Below are 24,767 nucleotides of genomic sequence, written 5' to 3'. Positions count from 1 at the left end.
TGATGCTGTCACGTATCATTATCTAAGCGATCAGTTAATGGTGATGTTACGAGCCTATACGATCCGCTAGCGGCGTGGAAGCGTGCGCTGAGCGGTGGTGTCACACAGCCCGGAGCTTTGTTTGCTTTCCCCTAACCTTTTCTGCTTGTTAAGCATAAAGCCATGTACATTAGCGCAGGGGCAGCTTCCTAAGCGCAGCATCACCTGCAGCTGGGTTAACAGCTAGCTAACCTTAATCATCGACACTTGCAAGGACCATGTAGTACGAAAAAAATATTCCGATCAAGCATTAAGGTACGGCGATGGATCATGCCTCCCACAACCCCTAATCATGGATAGAATTCCCTTTAAGCTAGTCTACAGCAACAAATAGAGTAATTAAAACAAAACCAGCCTGCTGTTGCATCCTTCTGAAATCTGAAATCGTACGCAGCTGTACGCATCGAGGGAGATTGTATTCTTTCACCGTCCTCCAACTTGTGCAGAAACAACCCAAGCATAGATCCATCCATCAGTCCATGTGCCCATCATCTCAGGTCGCTGCTGAACTCCAAAACACGCATCCTTTTCGCCGCAATCCAAACACCGCGACAGCTAACAAGCTGGAGCTCGCGAACAACGCCCACGTACGCGCGTTAATTAATCCGATCCTGCCAGATGCTGTTCCGGAGCACGCAGAAAACGCCGTTCAGAGCTAGCGAATTCAGGAAGGAGGAATCCAGGACATGTCTGGTTTTGCCTCTAAACGCATGTACGGGGGCTAGACAGCGTGTTGATCGCGTGGCCGTCCGGGAACTTTGTTTTCTTTACTCCGTCTCCAGCTCCACACTTTGATATGAGCTTGAAAGGATCGAACGATGCGGGGGAAAACGGACCGGCTTTATCGATCAGGCGCCCATGCTGGGTCGGGTGATCACCCTGTAAAGCGTGGCTCGTAAACATGCTAGGCACCACTGGCGCTGGCGCTGGCTGCTGCTTATTGTATTCGGCTTGGTGAGTTGGAAATTCCGTGAAAGTGAAAACTAGTGAGTGTATGTACTCCATCACTCTGATGGGGGACAATGATTTCTGCAATCTGGCCATGCTGCCAAAGCGAGGGCGATCCTCGAAGTATACCTGTGCACAGCAGGGCAGGGCGGCTATATATATTGTTTATTCGGAGATTCAGTGCCTTTCTGCATTCAGTTTGATGGAACAGATAATTTGAACTCTGCAGAAACTTCTGCTCGTGATACTCCAGATTTTGAGGGTAGAACTTTTTTCGTGTATGTTACGGTTCTTGCTTTAAATAGCACTGCTAATAAACACTTTTTCCTGGACAATATTAGCCGAAAGAAAAATCGTACATGGAGAACAGAACAGCACGGAATGCACATCAACATGTTGGATCGACAAGCCAAATCCGAAGCGTGACTCGTCGGACGTCGATGGACGAGATATGTATGCATGGGTGGTCAAAAAAGACCGTCAATCAGTAGGCCTATAAAATGTGTTGTGTCAAACTTTGCTTTCCCGTATGTTTCAAAGATCCCCATTATCGCGAAAGCGGCTGCTTATTTTGTCCGGACAGAGGTAGAAAGCATGAGTATACTGCCCCATCTTGATTAGTGGTAATTTCCGCAGTTATATTATCGGGCCACATGTGATGTTTTTTTACTAATCCTACCAGCAGTGGTCGACGGTAGACATTTTTTTAATGTTTGTGTTGCCTTTCAGTGCCTGTCAAAGTTCAGGTTCACATTTGATTTACAAAAGATGTCGTTGCTTAGTCTGGCCTAAAGAGCCTTATGCCCACGTGGTGCCAACATTATTTTAGCGTGCATGCTCACCAGTGGAGCCACTGGCGCGGCACCTTTTCTCTTCCCCTTCAGCCGCCATCATTATCTCTAGCTAGGAAGCTCACTCGTTACGCTTAATTGCATCGCTAACAACATCATTAGCTCCGCGCCAAATCGATCCCACGGCTTTACAGGTTACTTCAGGCCGGGTCCCATCTGGAACCACAGGATCGATCCCACGGCTTTCCCGTGTGGAACGAGAGGAAATCCTTTTTGAGATCGCTCGTACTGTTGTTTTCTGTGGAACTGATACGAGTGTATCACCGTGTCGGTGACTCCGGCCGGTCCAGCGCTAGCGAACCCGCGTCACGTCCGTGGCGTCGGCAACGGCACACGGTCGATTCCCCCGATCGGGCCCGAAACGACCAAACATGGCCATCAACAAAGTGAAATCCGTGCCGTTGTGTCCGCGCTGCATGGCCCCGAACCGCGCAACCCGCAACGGGTAAAGCTATGCTACATTGCTACTCCTACTACTTGGCCTGGCCAGCTACACTCCCGGGTCCCGAGAGCTCGTCCCACGATGGGGCGAAACGTGCGCCCCTGTACTTGCACACACCGCGGATACGGAATTCCGGACCACAACGGGCCAGGCACTCGCTCAGGCAGAGGCATTGAACAGCGAGCAGCTTTTTTTCCCCCCGGCGGAATGGGATGGTCAAAGGCTAGCTCAGTCAGCTGGTGCCGTCACAGGGGCAGCCAGAGCGGCGCAGAGCATCCTGGGGGTGACTGACGAGGAGCCCAACAATGCCGCATATGGGCAGGAGGAGCCGGCGAAAGGCGACGGGGAACGTGGCAGGGGCAGGGCACATGACACAGGAGCGACCCGGGAGCCCAGCAGAGGAATCTCACAAGGCCGCGGGGCCCGCCCGCACAGGAACAGAGGTCGCTGCCTCCTGCCATACGGCTCCTTGCTTTGCGCCTGCTCTGACTGCAACCTGGGCCCACACGCGTCTGTTGCTCTCTCTCAGACTCTCTCTGCTCTTTTATTTCACCTCACTGCTCCCCGAGCGAGCGAAGCACTGTGGGTGCCGTCACCGGCAGTGAGGATAGAGTTGCTCTCACTCACGCAGCTGGGGCACTGGTCAACCCGGTGAGCGGGGATGCGTCGTGTTTGCTGCATGATTGTTCCTCGGCACTGTCGCACTGTTTGGGGAAACCGGCAAACAGCTCTCCTTTGTTTTTAGTTTTGAACGAGAACTGCCCTTGTGTTTACGGATGGTTAAACCTATCCAGCGGTTAATCAACAATGTTTTTTAAAGTACGGATCTACTCATTATTTTAGACACAAGTGGCAATACCTATGCTTGCACCGTCTAAGTAATGATGTTAGCTGTTTTCTCTCGTCTTGGTGGTGCACCCTTTGTTTGGGACGGAGATGGAGGGTTACTTTCGAAAATCATTAAACTAAAGTTGGACAAGCCGTCGACACCTGCAAACGGCAAAATTGTCAAAAACTGTTTCAACTAAACAAATACGCCAAGTTTTGTGAAAAAAGAGAGAGAGTCATCGAAGGACTACGCAACCAACACATGGTAAAAGTGAAATAAGCATATTTTGTGCAAGGCATCATTTCCAACATCTCATGTGGTTACCCATTTACCACGAAATGAAATGTATTGTTCCTCGCAAAAAAGAATGAAGTGTATTATTCCTCGCAAAAATGAATGAAATGTATTATATTGTACTCAACTTTTTAATATTTTCCTAAACGATTATGAGGTTACTTTATGTACCATGTTATGTGTGCGCGCGCGTAAAACCACGCGTCCAACTCTTCTGCACAGGATGCCACGCGTATGAACACGCGTCCGAAGTCCTGCTTTGTTGCCGACCAGTCTCGGTCTCGTCGTCGACGAGCTCTAGCGCCGGTCGCCACCGGCAAACGAAGCGGCTCCTCGGAGAAACGGCCTCCGCTAGAACCTTGAAAGGGAATTTCGGAGGTAGAAAAGGCAGCCAAAGCCATATGATTCAATGGACCCCTTGCTTCAGTCGCATCAAAGAACCCCTTAGTTTGGTTGATATCTTCTGCAACCCTTCAAGCCATGCCTCCAACACCACCAAGAGGCCGGTGCCCCCAAAGACTGCTGAGCGGGCCTCCACAGTGGAGGTTGAAGAGGGTACGCATCATAGTCTTGATGGTGAAATTAGCCAGAACATGTTTCTTCCTGACGCGTGAGAATTTTTTGAACACCATCGCCAAGAATAGAAGAGAGGAATACCAAAAGAAGGTAAGGATTGTATGCATCCCCTCAAGACCTGTACGCTTGGAAAACCAAGAAGAAGAGATTTGAGCACTAGTAACAGCACGCCGGAGAAGAAGATCTTGAGAAGCTTTATTCAGCCACAAAATGCAAAAGTTGCAGGGATTTTTAAAGAAGAAAAAGGGGACAGGATGGCAAGAAGAAGATACCAGGTCACCATCCAGAGGGAAAAGGCACCAGACCTACAATCTTGGCTGCCCGGCTCAGCTCCGGCAAGCCCCCGTCTGGCATGAACGAAGGGGACGAAGCAAGCAACAACACTATCGTGACATAGATATGAGGGAGACGACGATTTATTGGGGTCCGCCTGTGGTTGCACGAGAGCCATGAGATCCACGACGGGGAGGACAAGGCCTCGATTCACACACCAGGATCTTCGGCGAGCGCTCCTACTCGCCAGAGAACGGAGCAATAGCAGCATTACGACACGAGCTTTTAAAGCAACCATAACAACCATAAAAAAATAGATGGATGTACATAGGAGAGGGAGGGGCCGAGCCCCTCTTCCTCTTCCCTCACACCGGCGAAGCCAGCGGAGGAGAGAGGGAGAGAGGGCGGCGGACGAACTGGAAGGACCGAGAGCACCTGGGAGGGAGGAGGAGAGAGAAAGAAAGGAGAAAAATCGGGAAGTCCGGTGATTTGTTGTCGATGCAAATGCAAACCACATAACATAATATAGGTTGTTTTTTTTTGTTCCTGACCAAATTCAACCTTACAATGTTTCCTGTCATGGCCAAATTTTCGACACTAATATAGATGATTGCAAAAATAATGGCAAGCCGATGATTGGTAACCAACTGTAGTTATTTTTTCTTGGGAGCATTGGCCAAACTTCAACGACTAAAACTTCATCAAATCTTTTGTGAGCCTAAACACTGTGTATACTATCGTTTACCTGTGGCTATCAAATTTAGCCCTAAACCTTTTGAGGGCTTATTCGGTTTGCAGAATTTTGAAAACATAGGAATATAAAAAGTGGAGATTTGGAATGCCATACACATTGCAATCCATAGGATTTTAAAATGAAATCTTACCTAATGCTTAAAATCCTTAGAAATTAGGTCAATTTGGACACAATCTTTAAGAAATCTAACTTTTCATTCCTATGCTACGCATGGAAAGAAATACTAAGAGTTGAAATCATGTAAAAATCTTTTAAGAATCCAGCCAACCGAAGTAGCCCCGAACTTGACGATGAGAGGAGGGCATCGCGGTAAAGCTGACCGCGAGTGAGGCCACACCACACCACTTGGTCCGATCTTCCCTGACCCCGCCGCACCCCCTCTCCATCCTTTATCTCTCGCCCCAAGGCCGCGCCTACTTCTGACCACCGCGGTGCTGAACCAAAAGCTCCACACCACCCCCACATACCTCTGCCTGCACGTCACGAAACCCGAGGCGAACCCCAAAGCTTTCTCCCCCCTCTCAATCCAAGAAAGCAAAGCCCAGCCCAGACAGGAGAGCGAGAGACGCCTCCTCCAATGGCGGCGGCGGCGGTGGCCTGAGAGCGCGAGCGAGGGGGGCGGGCTTGGCCGAAAGGCCGGAAAGGCGGGAGCGCATTGCGATGGGGGACTCTGCGGCGGAAGGGAAGGCGGCGAACGGGACGGCGGGAGGAGGTGATGCGGCGGCGGCAGGGCAGGGGCAGGGGAAGAAGCGGGCGGACCAGGCGGTGGCGTTCCACGAGCTGTTCTCGTTCGCGGACAGGTGGGACCTGGCGCTGATGGCGGCGGGCAGCCTGGGCGCGCTGGCGCACGGCGCCGCCATGCCCTGCTTCTTCCTCCTCTTCGGGGACCTCATCAACGGCTTCGGCAAGAACCAGACCGACCTCCGCACCATGACCGACGAGGTCGCCAAGGTCCGTGCTTTGCTTCGCCGGTCCCTATTTGTTCTTCGATGTGGCCATCTCTCTGCTTTATTTATCGTTCTTGTTGCTCTGGTGATGTTTCTTCCTACAAGATCACTGGTATTTGCTACTGATCTCTCCTTTACTCCTCTCTTGCAGTACGCCCTCTACTTCGTCTACCTCGGACTGGTGGTCTGCGTCGCCTCCTACTCAGGTGAGCTTCATCGTTCCCTTCGTCCTCCCTACATTTCTGTAAAATATCAAGCACTCATTTTCTCCTTGGCATCGAGGCCAGTTTCGAGCATACTAGAAACATACAAGGGCCTATCCGAAAAATGGGATCTGGTCATGTCCGGCGTGGGGCATCTCGTAGACCACCCCACTCAGTAGCACAAGTCCCGTCACCGTCACACCAAAACAAAACAAAATTAATTATAATCATTATGTTTGTCTCGTTCACTCGTCGCCGAATCCGCCGGCCTCGCTCGCCGGCGTTCCTTCCCGCCGGCGGCATCAGCAGTGTCTTCGGCATCAGTGCCACTGCAAGCCAGCTGCAGCATTAATTTTGGAATGTAAAATTAAAGCTTCGATGCGGTAGTAATTATTTGGGGTTTGCTGCAGAGATCGCGTGCTGGATGTACACCGGGGAGCGGCAGGTGATCGCGCTCCGGAAGGCGTACCTGGACGCGGTGCTGCGGCAGGACGTGGGGTTCTTCGACACGGACGCGCGCACGGGGGACATCGTCTTCGGCGTCTCCACGGACACGCTTCTGGTGCAGGACGCCATCGGCGAGAAGGTCGGCAACTTCATCCACTACCTCGCCACCTTCTTCGCGGGGCTCGTCGTGGGGTTCGTCTCGGCCTGGCGGCTCGCGCTGCTCAGCGTCGCCGTCATCCCCGCCATCGCCTTCGCCGGCGGGCTCTACGCCTACACGCTCACCGGGCTCACCTCCAGGAGCCGGGAGTCCTATGCCAATGCCGGCGTCGTCGCGGAGCAGGTAATATCATTGATGGATTTCTCGGGTCATTGGTATTCCCCGTCACATCGGTTATTTCAGGTGGATTAGGGTTGGGATTCGTTTGGGATTAATCTATGCATCTGTGTAGTGCGTGCTTGGACTTCTGCTCGGATTAGGCGTGGTGGGTTGGTCGTAATGCTTGGTGTTGTCTGCTGATCAGGAGCCAAACATGAAAAATCATGTATTCTTATGCCACATGACGACTAAAAACATGCCTTTTGGTGCTTTACAATTGTTTTTGTTCTTTTTGGGAATCCTATGAGCAATTCCAATATTCCATAACTGGGTGGGGCAGCTCATGGGAATTGCTGTGCCTTCAAGCGACTTATGTGCAAAGTTTGCTGTAGTGGACCGTTGAGTCCACATGTCGATTTAGTTCAATAGTGCCTATTTCCAATAGAGACGTTGCTCAATACTCCCCTTAATCAACTAGGTTGAGCAGATTATATCTCAGAGAACAAGTGTTACAAAGCATTATGACTTTGCTCTGGAACTTTTGACTCCATATATAGTACAAAAAAAAAGAATTGCGCATATGAATTATTTGATGCTTGAGGTTAAAAAGACTGAAGATCTTCGATGACCGAGGAATATGGAGGTTGGCCATAACCATTTTTGGGCCTAGGATGTAGACAGTCAACTGTGGATAGAAAAAAGTTGGTGAATGCTTTTTGAGATTTCTAATGGAAGTATCAATTTGCATATAAAACACTTCAATGCTTCAAAGCACGCGCAAATCTTATCTAGTACGGAGTACTCCCTCTATTCCAAAATACACCTCATGTAGATTTGTGCACTTGGACCAAGGCAGCTCTCGTTTCTAGTGCCTGACCACTCATATTGGGTTAATAGTAAATAGATGTGAGTAGTTATTGGCCGGGTGCGGGTACCAAGAGAAAAATGAGGTGTATTGTGAAACAAATGAGAAAAATTTATACACGTTGTATTGTGGAATGGAGGGAGTACTATACAAGTACTTTTCTTAGACAGCCATCTGAGTTGTACTATATTTACTAGATTTTTTATGAATGAATTGTATGGCATTCCCTATAGTCGCTATAATCTAATACAACTTATAGAATCTAGTTGCTTGTTACCTTTGTTAGTGCTGACTGTGGATGCGGTAAACATTCTCTCACAGGCAATTGCACAAGTTAGAACAGTTTATTCATTTGTTGGAGAGAGCAAAGCACTCAATTCATACTCCGAAGCAATCCAGAACACACTGAAGCTTGGTTACAAAGCTGGGATGGCAAAAGGTCTTGGTATTGGATGCACTTATGGGATAGCGTGCATGTCATGGGCACTAGTGTTCTGGTATGCTGGTGTCTTTATCAGGAATGGACAGAGTGATGGTGGCAAGGCTTTCACGGCGATCTTTTCTGCCATTGTCGGTGGCATGTAAGTGAAAAATATGTCGTTCTGTTTCATTTTCTTTTCTTTTCTTCTCTTGCTTGTTATTGTTGGCCTGACATCTCCTGTGTAATTGCTCTCTCGCTTTGTTGCTACAGGAGTCTTGGCCAGGCATTCTCGAACCTTGGAGCCTTTAGCAAAGGGAAGATTGCTGGTTACAAACTGCTGGAGGTCATTCGCCAGAAACCTTCCATAGTCAATGATCATAAGGATGGCAAGTTGTTGGCTGAGGTTCATGGAAATATAGAATTCAAGGATGTTATTTTCAGTTATCCGTCAAGACCTGACGTTATGATCTTTCGGGATTTCTCTTTGTTCTTTCCTGCCGGGAAAACTGTTGCAGTTGTTGGAGGAAGTGGGTCTGGGAAGAGCACTGTTGTGGCTTTGATAGAAAGGTTCTATGATCCTAATGAAGGTAATAAATTGTCACCGAGGGCTCATGATTGTATATTTCTAATTTACAAGTTCCTGTTGGATTAACCTTGAGTTCCCCTGAATTTCAGGCCAGGTTTTGCTGGACAATGTTGACATCAAGACACTCCAATTGAGGTGGCTGAGAGATCAGATTGGTCTAGTGAACCAAGAACCTGCTCTGTTTGCAACTACCATCCTTGAGAATATACTGTATGGAAAGCCTGATGCCACGATTGCAGAAGTTGAGGCTGCAGCAACGGCATCCAATGCTCATAGCTTTATTTCTCTCCTCCCGAATGGGTACAACACAATGGTGCGTCTGCATTTTTTGGAAAATGTGCTGTCAATAAACAATAAATCAATGTGCGTCTGTATTGATTTGTTTCTGTCTCTTTCATAGGTTGGGGAGCGAGGAATTCAGTTATCTGGTGGTCAGAAACAGCGTATTGCAATAGCTCGTGCTATGCTGAAGGACCCCAAGATACTGCTCCTTGATGAAGCTACAAGTGCTTTAGATGCAGACTCAGAAAGCATTGTGCAAGAAGCTCTAGACCGCCTCATGGTTGGGAGGACTACTGTAGTTGTTGCCCACCGTCTGTCTACTATAAGAAATGTGAACATGATCGCAGTAATACAACAAGGCCAAGTTGTTGAGACTGGGACACATGATGAACTTGTAGTGAAGGGAAGCTCTGGAGCATATGCCTCCCTGATACGTTTTCAGGAAATGGCACGTAATAGAGATCTTGCTGCTGCATCTACACGCAGGTCTCGCTCGATGCACTTGACAAGTTCTCTTTCCACCAAATCTCTCAGCCTCAGGTCGGGAAGTTTACGGAACCTGAGCTACCAGTACAGCACTGGAGCAGATGGGCGCATTGAGATGATCTCAAATGCAGATAATAGCCTCAAATACCCAGCACCACGTGGTTATTTTTTCAAGCTCTTGAAATTGAATGCTCCTGAATGGCCTTATGCTGTTCTGGGTGCCATTGGTTCTGTTCTCTCTGGATTCATCGGTCCAACATTTGCCATTGTTATGGGTGAAATGCTTGATGTGTTCTACTATAAGGACCCCAATGAAATGGAGAAGAAAACCAAGCTTTATGTGTTCATCTACATCGGCACAGGCATATATGCTGTAGTTGCTTATCTTGTGCAGCACTACTTCTTCAGCATAATGGGAGAAAATCTTACAACCAGGGTTAGGAGGATGATGCTGTCAGGTATGTCCTTGTTGTGCCATAAGCCCATAATTAATCTACTCTTATATTGTCATCAAAGTAACAGTAAATCTCTATCACATTTGCTGCAGCAATACTTAGGAACGAAGTCGGTTGGTTCGACGAAGAAGAAAACAACTCAAGTCTTGTGGCTGCTCGTGTAGCAGTTGATGCAGCTGATGTGAAGTCGGCGATAGCCGAGAGGATTTCAGTGATATTGCAGAACATTACCTCCCTTATGACATCCTTCATCGTTGGTTTTGTCATTGAGTGGAGAGTGGCCCTCCTTATTCTGGCCACTTTCCCTCTTCTTGTGCTTGCCAACTTTGCCCAGGTAATTTTTCTTGGCCTACCTTTTCAGTCACCCGATTTTTTCAGTGCCAAACCATACTGTACAGTCTGTACTCTAGGACAATGTAAATGCTAAAAAGATAACTTGCGCCAATTTATTGGATTCGTGAAAATCAAAATCAGAACATTGCTTTGCCTTTTTTCTTTGTGGTATGAGTTTTCTGGAAAATATGCTGAATGTAACTTAATAGCCTAATTTTTGTTGTTGTTTCTTTTATCCTTTCAGCAACTTTCAATGAAGGGCTTTGCTGGCGACACAGCGAAGGCGCATGCCAAGAGCAGCATGGTCGCCGGTGAAGGTGTGAGCAACATCCGCACTGTGGCAGCCTTCAACGCTCAAAACAAGATCATGTCTCTCTTCAGCCATGAGTTGCGCATACCAGAGGAGCAGATCCTGCGCCGCAGCCAGACCGCAGGTCTTCTGTATGGCCTCTCACAGCTCTGCCTTTACTGCTCAGAAGCACTCATTCTCTGGTATGGTTCTCATTTGGTTCGGGCACATGGGTCAACCTTCTCCAAAGTCATCAAGGTTTTTGTTGTCCTTGTTGTGACTGCCAACTCCGTAGCTGAGACGGTCAGCCTTGCCCCCGAGATCATCCGTGGAGGTGAATCTATCCGCTCCATCTTTGGCATCCTCAACAGGGCAACAAGAATTGAGCCTGATGATCCAGAGTCAGAGCGTGTCACCACTGTTCGTGGTGACATTGAGCTTCGCCATGTTGACTTCTCCTACCCATCCCGCCCTGACATTGAGATCTTCAAGGATTTCAACCTGAAAATCCAGGCTGGGCGAAGCCAAGCTCTAGTTGGAGCTAGCGGTTCTGGAAAGAGCACTGTCATTGCCCTCATTGAGCGGTTCTACGACCCAACTGGGGGCAAGGTTATGATTGATGGCAAGGACATCAGGAGGCTGAACCTGAAGTCCCTGCGGCTCAAGATAGGCCTTGTGCAGCAGGAGCCTGTCCTGTTTGCGTCGAGCATCCTTGAAAACATTGCATATGGCAAGGAAGGCGCGACCGAGGAAGAGGTGATCGAGGCGGCGAAGACTGCAAACGTGCACACCTTTGTCAGCCAGCTGCCTGACGGCTACAAGACGGCGGTCGGCGAGCGAGGTGTGCAGCTGTCAGGTGGACAGAAGCAGCGCATCGCCATCGCCAGAGCTGTGCTCAAGGACCCGGCCATCCTGTTGCTGGACGAAGCGACGAGTGCGCTGGACGCCGAGTCCGAGTGCGTGCTGCAGGAGGCGCTGGAGCGGCTGATGAAGGGCCGGACCACCGTCCTGGTCGCGCACCGCCTCTCGACGATCCGAGGGGTGGACCGGATCGCCGTCGTCCAGGACGGGCGGATCGTTGAGCACGGCGGCCACTCGGAGCTCGTGGCACGGCCAGAGGGCGCGTACTCGCGACTGCTACAGCTGCAGCAGCACCGCAACTGACGAGGCCGTCGTGCCTGAACCTGATTAGTTATGACAGCACTGGAAATTTGGTGGCTGGAGCGGTGGATTTCGGTTCTTTTTTGTTGTGGTTGGTGGTGAATGTTGATGTAGGTACTAGGGTGACCGTGTGTATTCTCTTGTGCTGTCCTGTCCTACCTACGCTTAAACTGCAACTTGCAATGTGTTTCTTCTTGCTAGATGAAATACATGATGATGCAACCTCTCATTTTTCATCCAGTCATGCTGTAATATATCATCTCTTGTTATTAGATGATCACAGTTGTGCTGTAGAGTGTCATTGCTAAATCAGAAGCTTCTAAAGTTGTAAAAAAGAAAAACTTAATTTTTAGATGAAGATGATCATCGCACCAGAAACACGAGTAGTTTAATTATTCGTGAAAATTCTGACAAATCCAACTAGTCACGCGCACAACGACAAGAATTTAGGAGTACAGTATAAAACTCTTTTAACTTGAATTGTGTCGCCAGCTATAGCTGATTCAGAAGAGCGACCTTGCGAGCTCTATCATGGGATGGAGGGCGTCATCCATGCTGGCGGTGGCCAGGAGCTGCTGCCGTCGTGCGGCCCTAGCTCGAGGCACGTCATGGCTCCGTGATTCAGGTTGTACACCCCGACGCCCCGCGAACGCTTGTACACGGTCGCCTTCCCGAGGTCGTCGTCAGCGTAGTAGACGCAGTTGGCCATGATCTCCGGGCGGCCACTCGTGGACACCCCGACGAACAGCGCGGCCTCGCCAATGTCCGTCGTCTCCTCCCACAGCCCGCCGTCGCCGAGGACGTGTACCTTGAAGGAGCACCGACACGGCCTGTCCTGGCTGTACCGTCCCTCGTTCACCTCGGAGTACTTGAGCACCACCATCAGCCGCCCGCCCGGCGCCGCCACGAGGTACTTGCGCGGGCACGGGTTAATGGCAGGCAGTGCCAGCATCGGCGCGACGGGCGTGCTCTGGTACATGCCGGTATCGGCGTCGCGCTCCCAGGACTCCACCACGCCGGTGTAGGAGACGGACCAGAACTTGCCGTCGTCGGGCTGGAATATGGCGTCCTCGACGCCGTCGGGAGACCGCGCGAGCCGCCACGCGGGGTCCTCCGCCGTGGCGAAGGCCGGGGCACCGATTTTGGGTTCAAGGATGAGCATGGCGGCGTAGGTCCCGGGGCGCGGGGAGTCCGAGAGGACCAACTTCCGGTAGAACCACATGCGCATCTGGCACGCGGAGTACGTGCACGTCCCGTACCCATGGGGACCCCGGCTGTGGAGCTCGAACGGCGGGCCGCCGCCGTACCGGGCGGCCAGGAAGTCCTTTATGATGACGGAGAAATGTCGGCGGTCCTGCCGGAGGTAGAAGACGCCCATGGTGGTGATGTGCGGGAGCTAGTGCTGCGCGCCGGTGGTCGGGTTGGCGAGGTGGATCTGGCCGCGGTCGTCGGCGGTGGCGAGCCACCCGTGGTTCGAGCCGATGACCAGGTAGTCCCGCTCGCGCATCGCCGGGTCCGGCACGCGCGCGGAGAAGGCGCGGCGTTCGGCGAGGGAGAAGAGCCTGGCGGTGTCGGAGGTCTTGTCGGGCAGGAGGAGACATGGCGGCTCCGGCTCGAACAGGTCTTTGCAGGGCTCGACGAAGGCGGCGGCGAAGGCGAGGCGGTCGAGGAAGGGGAGGCGACCGTGGATTTTGGCGACTAGGCCCAGCGAGAGGCTGGGGCAGGAGGGTCTGCCGGCGTCGGTATCGGTGCGGCCACAGCGCCGGCGGCGGCCTTGCTTCGCATGGCGGCGGCTGCGCCCTTGCGGCGCTCCATCGGCAGATGGAAATCGATCGGTCGGGTGGTAGTGGTGGGCTGTTTTTATTTTGAGCGATGTGGGCTGGTGATCTCACTATCGGAAGATGGGTTTGGCGTGACCCTATTCTTTTGTTACAGGCCCACTTTGACGAGGCTTTGGGCCCATTATATATCGAGACAGGCCTAAATTCTGTCCTACAGGCTTAAATCTTTAATTGATGTCACGGAAAATATGTTTTCGAGAAATTTCATTATAATTTTTAGTCATAGGGGTTACTTTTTAATTTTTTATGTCTGTGATCCGAAACATTATACCTATAATGGTTTTCGAATTTGAATAAAGTACAGGAGATTTTCAAAAAAAAAAACTTTCAGTTCAACCACGTCTGGCCAGATCAACAAAGCCCGAAGTTCGCTAAAAAAAAAACCCCAAGTATGAGCGTCGCGCGGCCTGCTAAAAACAAGAGACAGATCGTACAACTACAACAGGCAAGTCACTTCCTAAAAATAAAAAGTTGGCAAGTCACACGTTGCGGATTACATACCGAGCCACCGGCGGAGCCAGACTAATGCCTGGGAAGACTTGTTGGCTAAAACTTTATTACCACTACTGCTCTTATCACTACTTAGTATACATGTGTATGCCAGTAGTGTTTTATTATAATGCTAGCTGCCTTCCGAATTCCAACCGCATGGCTCACCAACATCTTGTTTCGTGTCAACATGGCTTACTTTTAAGACACTGCCTTGTAGATAGGATTAATTAAGTTTCATTATCGGTGAGATCTTGATCATGATTTTTCATATTCATGTGTCTATCCATTCGATGGTGTACCTACGTGTAGTGTGTTAGTCTAAATATGAATGTAACTGATGAATTGAGCCGAAATCTAATACGACTAAAATTGTCAGTCCATCATCCGTCTCCTCGCCTCCCTTGTACACGTGCTCTCTCGTTTGGTCAGAGAAAAAAAAAAGCATTGCATACCCACCTTTGAAATCCTGCCTCCGCCCCCGTACCGAGCAACTAACGCTGGGAATTAATTCGGCGTGGAGACACGCAGAGCTTTGGCGAGAAACACGGGACGAACCGGACGATCTGAGAATAGTGTACGTACAAACTTTGCGTGCATGGCCAGCCAAACTATATGGTACTGTGTATAGGCTTCTGTTCCGTGTACATGATCGCTGGCACGTCGCATGAATCGTCGATCGATTCGTCGGCCGGCCGGGATCCTACGTCCGGCTACATACATGCACGGTGGGTGGCGGCGTTGCAGTCCGGCGAACTGTATGTGGGGGCACAAAGGACGCCACGCGACGCTCTCTCGCATTGTATGAGGGCTTTGTACGTTTGGATATTTATTCAGAGCGCGGCAGTTGACGCTAGCTAGGTGTCAATAAAAATCGTTGATGATCAATTGACGAGATCTCTTGATTGACAAGTGGACTCGCATGGTCCCGTACTACAGCAGTAGGTGTTGTCCCAGAGCAATGCTACATGCTAATTTAGCCCTTGAGTAACACTGGGGGCGTCATACACTATTGTATCTTGTGATCGAACGGATCATCGAGGTATACATACGTAGATGCTCTATTTATAGCTTTTGGCTTATTGCCACGTCGATTGAACAGCGAAGAACGTGTAACTAGTGTACGTTCTTCGTGCATGCCTGGCCTTGTATTTTTTGCAATATATTCTGTGTTCAATACTCATGCATGTGTAGGAGGCGTGTGATATGCAGCAATAATATCAACAAAATATTATTTTCGGGGAGAACATGCTATATGCATTTAACTAGCACCTGTCACTGTGGCATACGAATTAAGGCATTAAACTACTAATAATCATCCGGTGCACAGTACAGCTTACACTCTTTTCCGTGCAGAAAGAAAAGCGAACAGTTGATATCTTCGCCGTATCATCATCCATAGGAAAATGTCCCGATCGTTTTGTCTCATACTGTACTGTTCAAATACAGACACGGAGCCACACATTTTGCCTTTTTTTCCTTCTATTTTGGCATGCATGTACTTCGTCCGATCCAAAATAAGCATTGTATCTCGGTTTTGAACTAAAACTAATACAAATTTATGCTGAATTCATGATACTTAGTTATTATGTATCGGAGAGAGTATATATATATTCTCAACTTGTCATCCGTGAGTCACTGTTAAAGTAACTCGGTTGCACAGTAGGAGGCACTACATCGACTACACGGACAGGGAGAGCAGTGGCCCGAACTGAAGTATACATCGACGATCCTATCGTATCGTATCGCCGCAAATAACAACAGCATCTGGAGTGCATAAAATCGCCGGTCGAAATCGACATTCCGGGTAGAGATCGATCGAAGATCATGGTCAGCCAGCAGTGTCGTCGACGGAGCGACTCAACTAAAATCAGTGGCGAAACAGAGCCCCGTGCGTTCACCTGTCAAATGTCAATGCAGTTAACTAAATACCGCTGCTCATTGTTTTCCAAATTATGTCTGTACGTACCTGGATGATATCAACTACGTGTTACTCCCTCCGTTTCTAAATACTTGTCGTGGTTTTAGTGCATAGTTGCACTAAAACCACGACAAGTATTTAGAAACAGAGGAAGTAGTCGTGTAGCCAGCGGCTAATTACTATTGACACACTACACCACGGTTCATATTAGGTCTGTACGTACCTGGGTGACAAAATGCCTTAAAAGATGTTTGGAGGCTTTTTACAAAATGATAAGGATTTTGGGGAAGGGAAATGTCATTTCAGGCAATTTGGGAAAAAGCCTCCAAATATACCAGCTAAGGCTTTCTTAAAAGTGCCTTCAATTGTTATTTATGGCTTTTCCAAAAATGACTCGGATTTTCAAAGAAGGCTTTATAAAATTTGGATCCAACCATTTTTTTATGCACTTTCCAAACCTCAAATCTCAGAGCGTGTCCTCGATCCACTCCTCCTTATCATCGCATACGTGATTTATTACTGTACTTAGTTTCCTAATTTAATGACGTAAGTTAAGGGATGTGATTCCTATTATCTATGAGCATTTTAGGATAGCTATGTTCCTGATTCTTCTCGTGTACTCCCTCCGTTCCTTTAAGCATGTCATCTTAGGTATTTTAGTCTATTTCAGTTTAAGTGTCGTCGAGAGATTTTTAGCCAAATTTCCCCTCCCGCTGCTAGGCTGCATGCAGCAGCAGTTATTACTCATGGAAACCAAAGCGACGGTCTCTCCTCTCTCTTTTCAACTGCGCCTCCTTCCTCTTCCTTACTCTTTCTAATCTGTTCATCTTCCCTGCCATAGCTGCGCATCAGTTCTTTCTCTTCCTAATATGTTCCTCTTCCATGCCATCCAACACCAACTCGACCTGAGAAGGAGAGGTGGCCATGGCCGGAGAACAAGGAGCAGCGGTGGCGGAACTGCAAGCAACAAATTCAACCAAAGGCGCTAGAATTTGAAGTTTCGTGGGCATGGTGCTGCTTGGAGGAAGAGCGGGAGCCCGCGCGGGCGGGAAGTCCAGCCTCCTTACGTAACCTGCATGCATGCATCATATCCCAAGCGACATGATCGGTGGCATGCACTATAGCATTAACAGCTATCCGTAGGTGCATGCTTAGGTTATTGATTGCAGCTAGGTTCAAACACAATCTGGATCAATTTCTTTGGTATGCGTTTTGATATCTAAGATGACATACTTAGAGGAACGGAGGGAGTATCAGTTTCTTCTTATGGATTTATAAATCGATGGATTTTTATCTAAATTGGCAATGTGGGACTATTTACCATATCGACCCACGGTGTAAAACAGAACTCCTCGAAAGGCAACGGCGCGCGGCGCGGGAGGAGAATAGCCGCCGCCGCCGGCGGCGGGGCGCGGCCTGTGTGAACAGAATAACGGAGAGCTGGTGGCAGCGACCTCCGCGGAATTGAATGGCGACGGATGGAAGGGCGAAGGAACAGCGGCGGGCTCGGGGTCGGCCCATGCACGGTAGTGGAGAGCAGCCGGCGCCGGCTCATCTGCAACCTCGAAGCTCCGGCCGCCTCTCCCACAAGGAATTTTTCGCCATGCCATCTCCTCTGCCTTTTCACCACGGTAGTACAGGACGACACGACCTGCCCGTGCCGTGCGCTGCCCCTCCTGTCTTCCTCTCGGCTGTTTACCCTTTTTTGCGAGATTGCGATCTCCTATATGTACGTACGCCTTCTGCGTCAAACTATAGTGGTGCCGGTATATGATCCATCCTTCACTCATGAATGAATGATCTCCTTGACCCTCCATCGTCTGTGCGAATAATTAATGGTGATGCGTCTTCCCGTGTTACTGATGGCAACATACTCCTACGAAGCTACTGTTACTCGTATATAGAACTGGTACTGGTACTACGTCCTGAGTTAATTAGAAGATGTCATCCAGTTTTCTTACGGGTAGTCGGTTAACTTTAGGGCTGTCGATCGGATCGAAACCAACGAGGATGGGCCATGATTGCGCGTGTAGTCTCGGCCCATCCAAAACAACTCCTCAATTTTTGCCACTATATATTCTCGTGTCTGTTTCGATGTTTCCTGCCAAGAATCATCCTCTGATTGTCCTGCCGTCGTTTATTGATTGATCGAGGACCAGTAAGTAGTACTCCTTTCGCTAAAAAAAAAGCAAGTAGTACTCCTACTACCATGGTGTAAGCGTTCGTCTTTAGTCACGTCTTCTGTCCGTCGGCCATTGACTATGGACAGAGCCAGCGCCCGGCCCGGCCGCGTGAGCGTCGTCCCAACAACCGACGGGGATCGACCTGCACCACCGTGCGGCCCTGTGGCGGTGGGTAATACTCAACGGGCTATACCGTGAACATCTCCCGATGGCATTGCCATGGGGAAGAAAGATAATTTCTCCGTTCCTAAATACTCGTCGCCCTGTTATCGATCGATTGGGCTGTGTCGCCGGGCCGTCGTCGCCCGGCCGGGGCTGGTGCGTTTGGATCTTTTGCTACTCCAGTTTCTTTTTCTTGCCCACTACATAGGAATTATATAGCTAGGTAATTTAATTAACTGCCGATGGACTTGCTCCCCCGATCAACGAGGCACGCACGTAGTAATAATCAAGTACTACATCGGCACTCGTGCTGGCCGGTGGCTTGGCCGTGCATGGGGCGCGCGTGCCTGCACGCCGTGGACGGCGTAGTGCATGCCGGCCGCGCCGTCGGGCGTGTACGCACGCACTTAAACTGCGCCCTGGTAGCGGCTGGCCGGCGGGTCATGTGCGTGCTTGGCGTTAACCGTTAAGACAGCGGAAGATTAATCATGCATGTGCGGTCAATGGATCAGATCGCCGGTTGCCATCCAGGTATACCCAATCCGATCCATCCATCGAAGTATCATGTGAGACGATGATGATGATTAGGGAGAGAACCACCGTGGTCCAGACTCACTCCAGCCAGGGCTAATAAGCTCCAGATCTCTCTCCCCCGGCCCTCATTCTAGGGAGAGATTTTCTGGTTTGTCGGTCTTCGTCTTGACCGAGCTGGGGACAATTTGTCTCGTGCCATGTTATATACAGGGTACGTATATGCATACGTTCTCTCTCTCGCCGAGGAGTTTTCTCTCTTGTTTAGTGTTTTGTCGTTAATTCAGGACGTCTGAACTTGCATCTGTATGCATGGATGCAGCCCCAAACAAGTGTGCCATCCATGATTGGGAGACCACGTGTGTCGTCTAATGCATGGCAGGTAGAGTAGGTCTTAGTGGCCAATCGTCCACGACCGATCGTATCCAGCCAGCAACCGTAAATGTTACCCACACACAAACGTACTGGCTGCATATATCTATTACAATATATTAAATTGGAATCGGTGGTGATGGTGGGCGTCGTTGGTCGGTGTTGGTCGGTCAACTTCGTTAAAATTACAATTAATATGCCGCTGTCCCTTATTTATTTTTCCTCCCGCCTTATTCACGATTTCAGTAGCAGAAATTCTACGGTTTAGATTTACCGAAAGTTATCGTACGGTTCAAATTTGTCACAACATAATACGAACAGTCCTAAAATAAATCAATCTCCTTAGCATGAAATCCAAAATTCTTCGTATCCATCTCAGTATGGAAATCAATCCGAACTCAAACAAAAAATCCCGGTATCAATCTCAATATGGAAATCAATCCAATTGAAAAATCAATGTCCAGATTTCGTCTTCACCGGCTTGTGCTTGATACACTTTGCATCGCACGGGTTTTTTTGCTAGTAGACAGCAATACGTGTACGACTGTACGTACGCCATGCAAGTGGCTGCTGGGGTTTCACACACTCCAGAGTCTTCAGACCACGTACGTGCGACTTCGATTTAACCGGCCTCCAGACGCTTCGACAGCGTGCATTCATTCAGGAGTTATTGTATGCTGAATACATGCATGGGCCCGTTTTTTGTCACTGTGTGTTACAGTATGGTTTTAGGTCGCCGTTCTAGGAAAGATCAAGACCACCCACAAGGCGCTGTTGGGCGCATGGAACGCACAGTATTCGACTCCCTTGGCCGCGTCCTCTGTGATCACGAAATATGTTGACTCCAATCATTTCGAGGTTGTCGATCGATCACTATATACGTATGGCGAAGGCTAAGGGAAAATGGTATGGTACCGGCCGAATGGCCTATTCGATTCAGTGGACCGTTTGTTGTGTGTACTACGACAGTACAATACAATCATCACCTCAAGTTGGATACTTCGCCGAAATTTGTGTTGGTTTGCACGAACAATTTTTTTTATCGGAGAGCGATGATGGACACCAGAGACTAGACTGTATCTTGCTAGTGTTTAAACACTGCATAAACACTATAATCCAATAAATACACCATCAACGTAAAAACCTTAGAAATTAAGGAGCATATGTGCATGTTCGTGTGAAACAATTTGTGTCTGTCAGAGGTGGAGCTATGGCTGATTGAAGTTCAAACTCATCATTGAGATTTTCTAGGGATGGTGCGGAATTAATCAAAACATACCTTTGTTTTGACAACATTGTAAATCCACGCTCCACTCTGTCCATCTCAGGAAAAGTAAACCTTCCATCGTGTGCACGCGTAATGCAAAAGCAAAATATCCCGAGAGAAGTTCTTCTCACTATTAGAAACACACGCGCGCGCGCACACACTGCCTGGTTACTCTGTTAAAGAACCATATACTCTGTCGAAAACCGGTCAGAACCACACATGCCTGGATACATCACGAAACGGTGGCCAGACGGATCCAATGATGGTAGTTGGTAGATTTCTGTAACGGGGACTGTTGGCCCGTACAGTCCAAATGATTATAGTTTTCTCGATCGTCCTGGAGCCCCTTTTTTTTCTGCGATCCTCTTACAGCGTAGCCAATGGCAAACTCCCAGTGTGATGTTTGTTAATTGGGCAGGACCAAAATGGCCTACGTGGAGCCAGTTCATTGCGCCCAGGCAGGACCGGTGATCGGCAAATCGGCATCTCCGGTTCCAGCGTTTGGCTTTTCTGAAGGCTGGCGAAGACCGTTTTATATTGGTCTCATGGCCCTCTACCTCCACACAACTTAGGACTGTCCTAGGCAGGGTACGAATCTTCCATCGTCCCTAGGTGTGCCCTGCACGAGTAGCCTTGTGAACCAGGCAAATAATATGTGAACAGTCTTGGAACTCCTGCACCCCCATGCCACTGTGCTCGCAACAGAGGAGCACGCACACTTTTAAATAAGGCTCCATCTATGATTGAGGGGATTTCTTAAGGACATTTTTTTCTTTCTTCATCCATGGCATTCACTTCTTGACATTTTTATTCATATATAATTAACCAAATTTAGCAAATATTTACGTAACGGTGTGACTATATCTCGGACGTCTGACTTTTAAGTAAAAGTGTTAAATCTCAGTTGAGGCATCAGATCCGTTGAATTAAGATTTGAGTGTCACCCCCACTTAATTTCCTTTCTCCCACACGCTTTCATTGAATTAAGATCCGACGACCAAACACGTCGACTTATTTTCTAACCAAAAAATAGACGACTTCTCAATAGCAAAACGGTTCACGTATGTAGATGGCTATCTAGATGGTTCACTATACCTGCAAGCCGCACAACCCAGTCAGTGAAGCATAAAATTGCTTTCGTCGTATGCGTATATGTATCTAAATCAAGATAGATTATCTTTTCATTGGTATATGACGTATTCACCGGTAGGGATGCAAAAAGTGGTGATTTCGTGAATTTTCAGTTTTTCCAAATTTCCTGAATCTTACGTTGTTGTTCTGAAAAAAACCCCTAAAAGATGCTGACGATTGATAAAAATATACTCAGAGATGCGCTGCATGTGTGCACATCATGCATTAGATCTAGAGAAACCGCACAACTCTCCCCAATGTGAACCGCACACAGTACATACGAATCCAGAGGCCAGGCAATAGTAAAAGAACAAACAGTCCAAAACGAATAAACAAAACAAACGTTTCCTTCCTCGGTCGATCTCGTCTCCCAGCCCACAAGACCAACAGAGATCGACCAGCAATTCAGCTGCCATGCCTTCCTGCCGCTCTCACGCACAATTGCATCACCTCAACGAGACCACTACCTCCACCACCGCTCCATGCCTCACCTCACTGCACGTCTCTCGTTGTCGCACATTTACAGCCCTCGCTTTCTTTCTTCTCCCTCCTCTAATCCTCTCCTTCCCCCAGCTTGTTACCTTTCGGCTTCCTCTCTCGGCCGGTCTCTCCCCTCTGATCTTGCGGCCGGCTGGATACCTATTACCGGTTCCATTTTAATTTTGTCCCGCACCGGGCGCGCCGTCCGTTATATATAGCCAGCTCGAAGCTAGCAACTGCCACACACACGCCTGACGCCAGCCGGAAAAAGAGCCAGCAAGCTTGTTATATACAGAAGAATCATAGCCGGCCAGCACACTGCTGCTAGCTAGGTGGCCATCCTAGTACTGTGCACCTCTCAGCGAGCTAGTACTAGCATATAGCATGTCGTCGAGCAGCCGGAGGTCACGCTCACGGCGCGCCGGGAGCTCGCTGCCGTCGTCGTCAAGGAGGTCCATCTCAGAGGAGCAGGTCTCCGAGCTCCTCTCCAAGCTGCAGGCGCTGCTCCCTGACTCCCAACCTCGTAATGGCGCTCACAGGGTAATTAACTACTCGTAGCTAGTATACTGACTCCCAACCTCGTAATGGAGTACTAGTAGTACTATAAAGCACTCCTTTTGCTAGCCGGCCTATATATAATAAGTAGCTTGTGCAGGAGAAGCTAATTGATTAAAGCTTCTGGGTTACGGTTAACTGATGCAGGGGGCGGCGTCGAGGGTGGTGCAGGATACGTGCAGCTACATCCGGAGCCTGCAGCAGGAGGTGGACGACCTCAGCGAGACGCTCGCCGCGCTGCTCGCCTCCGACGCCGTCCCCAGCGACCAGGCCGCCCTCATCCGGAGCCTCCTCATGTGATCCAATTCCATATGTCCGTGCTGATGAGAGCTAGCTAGCAAAGCTCGGCGCATGCGTCCGTCCGTGCCCTTTGAATCAAGCATGCCTGGCTGGGCTAGCTTGCTGCTAGCTAGCTACTCGGTCATCATCAAAGTAGCTAGTGTGTGAGATCGTTGATGCAATTTGTGTTTTATTTCAAAGTTTTGCATTGTTTGGTTGATTCATTAGTTTGGATTTGCGATTGATTTGCCAAAAAAAAACAATTAAATGGGATGACATGCAGCATAATCGGTGGGTCTAATTACAGAAGATACCAGCACTGTGCTGTACTGTCTGCTAGCTCTAGCTAGTGAGCGAGCGAGGGAGCGATATCAGCTTTCGTGTAGGTTGCTGTACGTTGAAAGGGCTTAATGCGTGTTGTTTAGTGCATGGGTACGTGCTTTATTAGTTTGGGAGTACTTGCCTCTTAAGACCGGTTGTTTTCTTTGATGGGTCACGCTTGATAATTGCAGCTAGCGCTCTTGGATGTATGTGTGTCTCTGTGTATAGTACTAGTGCCACGTGCACGTTTTATATATCGGAGCTACCTAATTTAATTTGGAGTTTAGATGTGATGATTTGTACACCCTTTTTATGTAACCATATGTAATTTGGACGCCACTCTTCCTTAATTATTTTGGGTTTGGATGCGAGTACTTGATTTGGATGCCGGAGTTAATTATCTTAGGCTCCGTTTGTCACTGAGGTGTCATTTTTCTATTTTTCCGTGGCATATTTCAGCAACACCAAACTGAATTAGGTTTGAATTGGCGTTCAATTAACCAAGTGAACGAAGGACCAGCAGTAGTACTTGTTTGTTCTTCAATGTATGGTTATTAGCTCAAATGGAGAAATATTAATTTGGATACGTATAGCTCCTGAGAACGATATATGCAGGGAGATGTGGACGTATATATGCATGGACCATTATGTGCATGATGATGATTAGTACACCACATCTTAAGTGGGGCGACAGGAGGCAGGAAATCAAAGATACGCCGTGCCGTACGCGCTCCATGACCACAACCGTGCAACTAATCAAGGAGGATATGCGTACGTACGCGCCGGTGCCTGACTTGACACTGAATCCCTGATGATGTTTAATTAGGTTATTTCAGGGACCATGGTCGCAGCAAGAAATTCATCGCCGTGCCGCTGAACCGTTTTTTTTTTTTGAGAAACTAACTCCGGTAATTGCTCTCGGTGCACGGTGGACCGTACTGGCCAGTACCGGGCGCAGCTGTGTGGGCCCTAAGTATTGCGCCGTTTGGATTCGCTGTTTTGGGCCAGGAGTTGTGTGGGCCGCGCTAGGCTCGTTGTCTCGTTATCTCGTGCACTTCTCTAGGTTTGGTTTCGCTCAAAAAAGAAAGAAAATCTCTCTGCTTTGGTCCACCCGATGGAAGCCCTTGTCACTCCATGCTAATCTTTCGAGGAAAAGAGTGCGTATATGTTCCCTTTTTAGGCTATTCTCTAGGTCTTCGAATATAATTTTGAGCAAAAAACATTTAAACTGACAAGTCTCTAGAATATATCTATGCCGAGATTTGCGAGCATGCCTAGTAAGTGTAGGCGTATATAATACGGGTTGGCCTTGTTTCTATGTATAGTGCGTGAACGTGTCTATTGGCGTGGGTTGGTGATCGAATGAGATGTCATCAACACTTTGATCAGTCGATCCAGAGGGGCTAGCTAGCTAGACTGGTCTTGGTCATCCTGCAAT

The 24,767-nt window shown here is 48.9% G+C and overlaps 4 protein-coding genes across 4 annotated transcripts; 2 read left to right on the top strand and 2 right to left on the bottom strand.

Annotated features, from left to right (window-relative positions):
- Positions 1 to 5,404: 5,404 nt before the first annotated feature.
- On the top strand, positions 5,405 to 12,037 carry LOC100827120 (ABC transporter B family member 19). The gene is made up of 9 exons (XM_003579323.4): positions 5,405 to 5,957; positions 6,105 to 6,159; positions 6,567 to 6,943; positions 8,106 to 8,365; positions 8,476 to 8,792; positions 8,881 to 9,104; positions 9,192 to 10,017; positions 10,107 to 10,348; positions 10,592 to 12,037. The coding sequence occupies exons 1-9, from the start codon at positions 5,667 to 5,669 to the stop codon at positions 11,798 to 11,800; spliced, it is 3,801 nt and encodes a 1,266-aa protein (XP_003579371.1). The 5' UTR covers positions 5,405 to 5,666; the 3' UTR covers positions 11,801 to 12,037.
- An 80-nt stretch (positions 12,038 to 12,117) lies between these two features.
- On the bottom strand, positions 12,118 to 17,658 carry LOC106865544. The gene is made up of 3 exons (XM_014895718.2): positions 17,503 to 17,658; positions 16,954 to 17,005; positions 12,118 to 13,651 (listed from the first exon to the last, which is right to left on the bottom strand). Exons 1-3 carry the CDS (start codon positions 17,656 to 17,658, stop codon positions 13,194 to 13,196), a joined length of 666 nt encoding a protein of 221 aa, XP_014751204.1. The 3' UTR covers positions 12,118 to 13,193.
- Positions 12,327 to 13,175, bottom strand: LOC100826816 (F-box protein At2g17036). Its single transcript, XM_010229002.3, has one exon. The coding sequence runs from the start codon at positions 13,173 to 13,175 to the stop codon at positions 12,327 to 12,329; it is 849 nt and encodes a 282-aa protein (XP_010227304.1).
- A 4,486-nt stretch (positions 17,659 to 22,144) lies between the features above and the next one.
- LOC100822500 (transcription factor ILI1) lies at positions 22,145 to 23,703 on the top strand. The gene is made up of 2 exons (XM_003580609.4): positions 22,145 to 22,714; positions 22,877 to 23,703. The coding sequence occupies exons 1-2, from the start codon at positions 22,559 to 22,561 to the stop codon at positions 23,027 to 23,029; spliced, it is 309 nt and encodes a 102-aa protein (XP_003580657.1). The 5' UTR covers positions 22,145 to 22,558; the 3' UTR covers positions 23,030 to 23,703.
- Positions 23,704 to 24,767: the final 1,064 nt, after the last annotated feature.

The sequence above is a fragment of the Brachypodium distachyon genome, chromosome 5 (assembly GCF_000005505.3).
Source record: "Brachypodium distachyon strain Bd21 chromosome 5, Brachypodium_distachyon_v3.0, whole genome shotgun sequence".
NCBI lineage: Eukaryota > Viridiplantae > Streptophyta > Magnoliopsida > Poales > Poaceae > Brachypodium > Brachypodium distachyon.
The sequence above is the reverse complement of the archived record's forward strand: the minus strand, read 5'-3'. Positions and strand labels throughout refer to the sequence as shown.

Coding starts and splice junctions, on each gene's coding strand:
- LOC100826816 (XM_010229002.3), bottom strand. CDS start 13,175: ATGGGCGTCTTCTACCTCCGGCAGGACCGCCGACATTTCTCCGTCATC.
- LOC106865544 (XM_014895718.2), bottom strand. CDS start 17,658: ATGGCATGGCGAAAAATTCCTTGTGGGAGAGGCGGCCGGAGCTTCGAG. Junction 17,006..17,502: donor CGCCATTCAATTCCGCGGAG/GTCGCTGCCACC, acceptor TGTTGCTTGCAG/TTCCGCCACCGCTGCTCCTT. Junction 13,652..16,953: donor TGGCCACCTCTCCTTCTCAG/GTCGAGTTGGTG, acceptor AAATAAAAACAG/CCCACCACTACCACCCGACC.
- LOC100822500 (XM_003580609.4), top strand. CDS start 22,559: ATGTCGTCGAGCAGCCGGAGGTCACGCTCACGGCGCGCCGGGAGCTCG. Junction 22,715..22,876: donor CTCGTAATGGCGCTCACAGG/GTAATTAACTAC, acceptor TAACTGATGCAG/GGGGCGGCGTCGAGGGTGGT.
- LOC100827120 (XM_003579323.4), top strand. CDS start 5,667: ATGGGGGACTCTGCGGCGGAAGGGAAGGCGGCGAACGGGACGGCGGGA. Junction 8,793..8,880: donor GTTCTATGATCCTAATGAAG/GTAATAAATTGT, acceptor CCTGAATTTCAG/GCCAGGTTTTGCTGGACAAT. Junction 10,349..10,591: donor TGCTTGCCAACTTTGCCCAG/GTAATTTTTCTT, acceptor TTATCCTTTCAG/CAACTTTCAATGAAGGGCTT.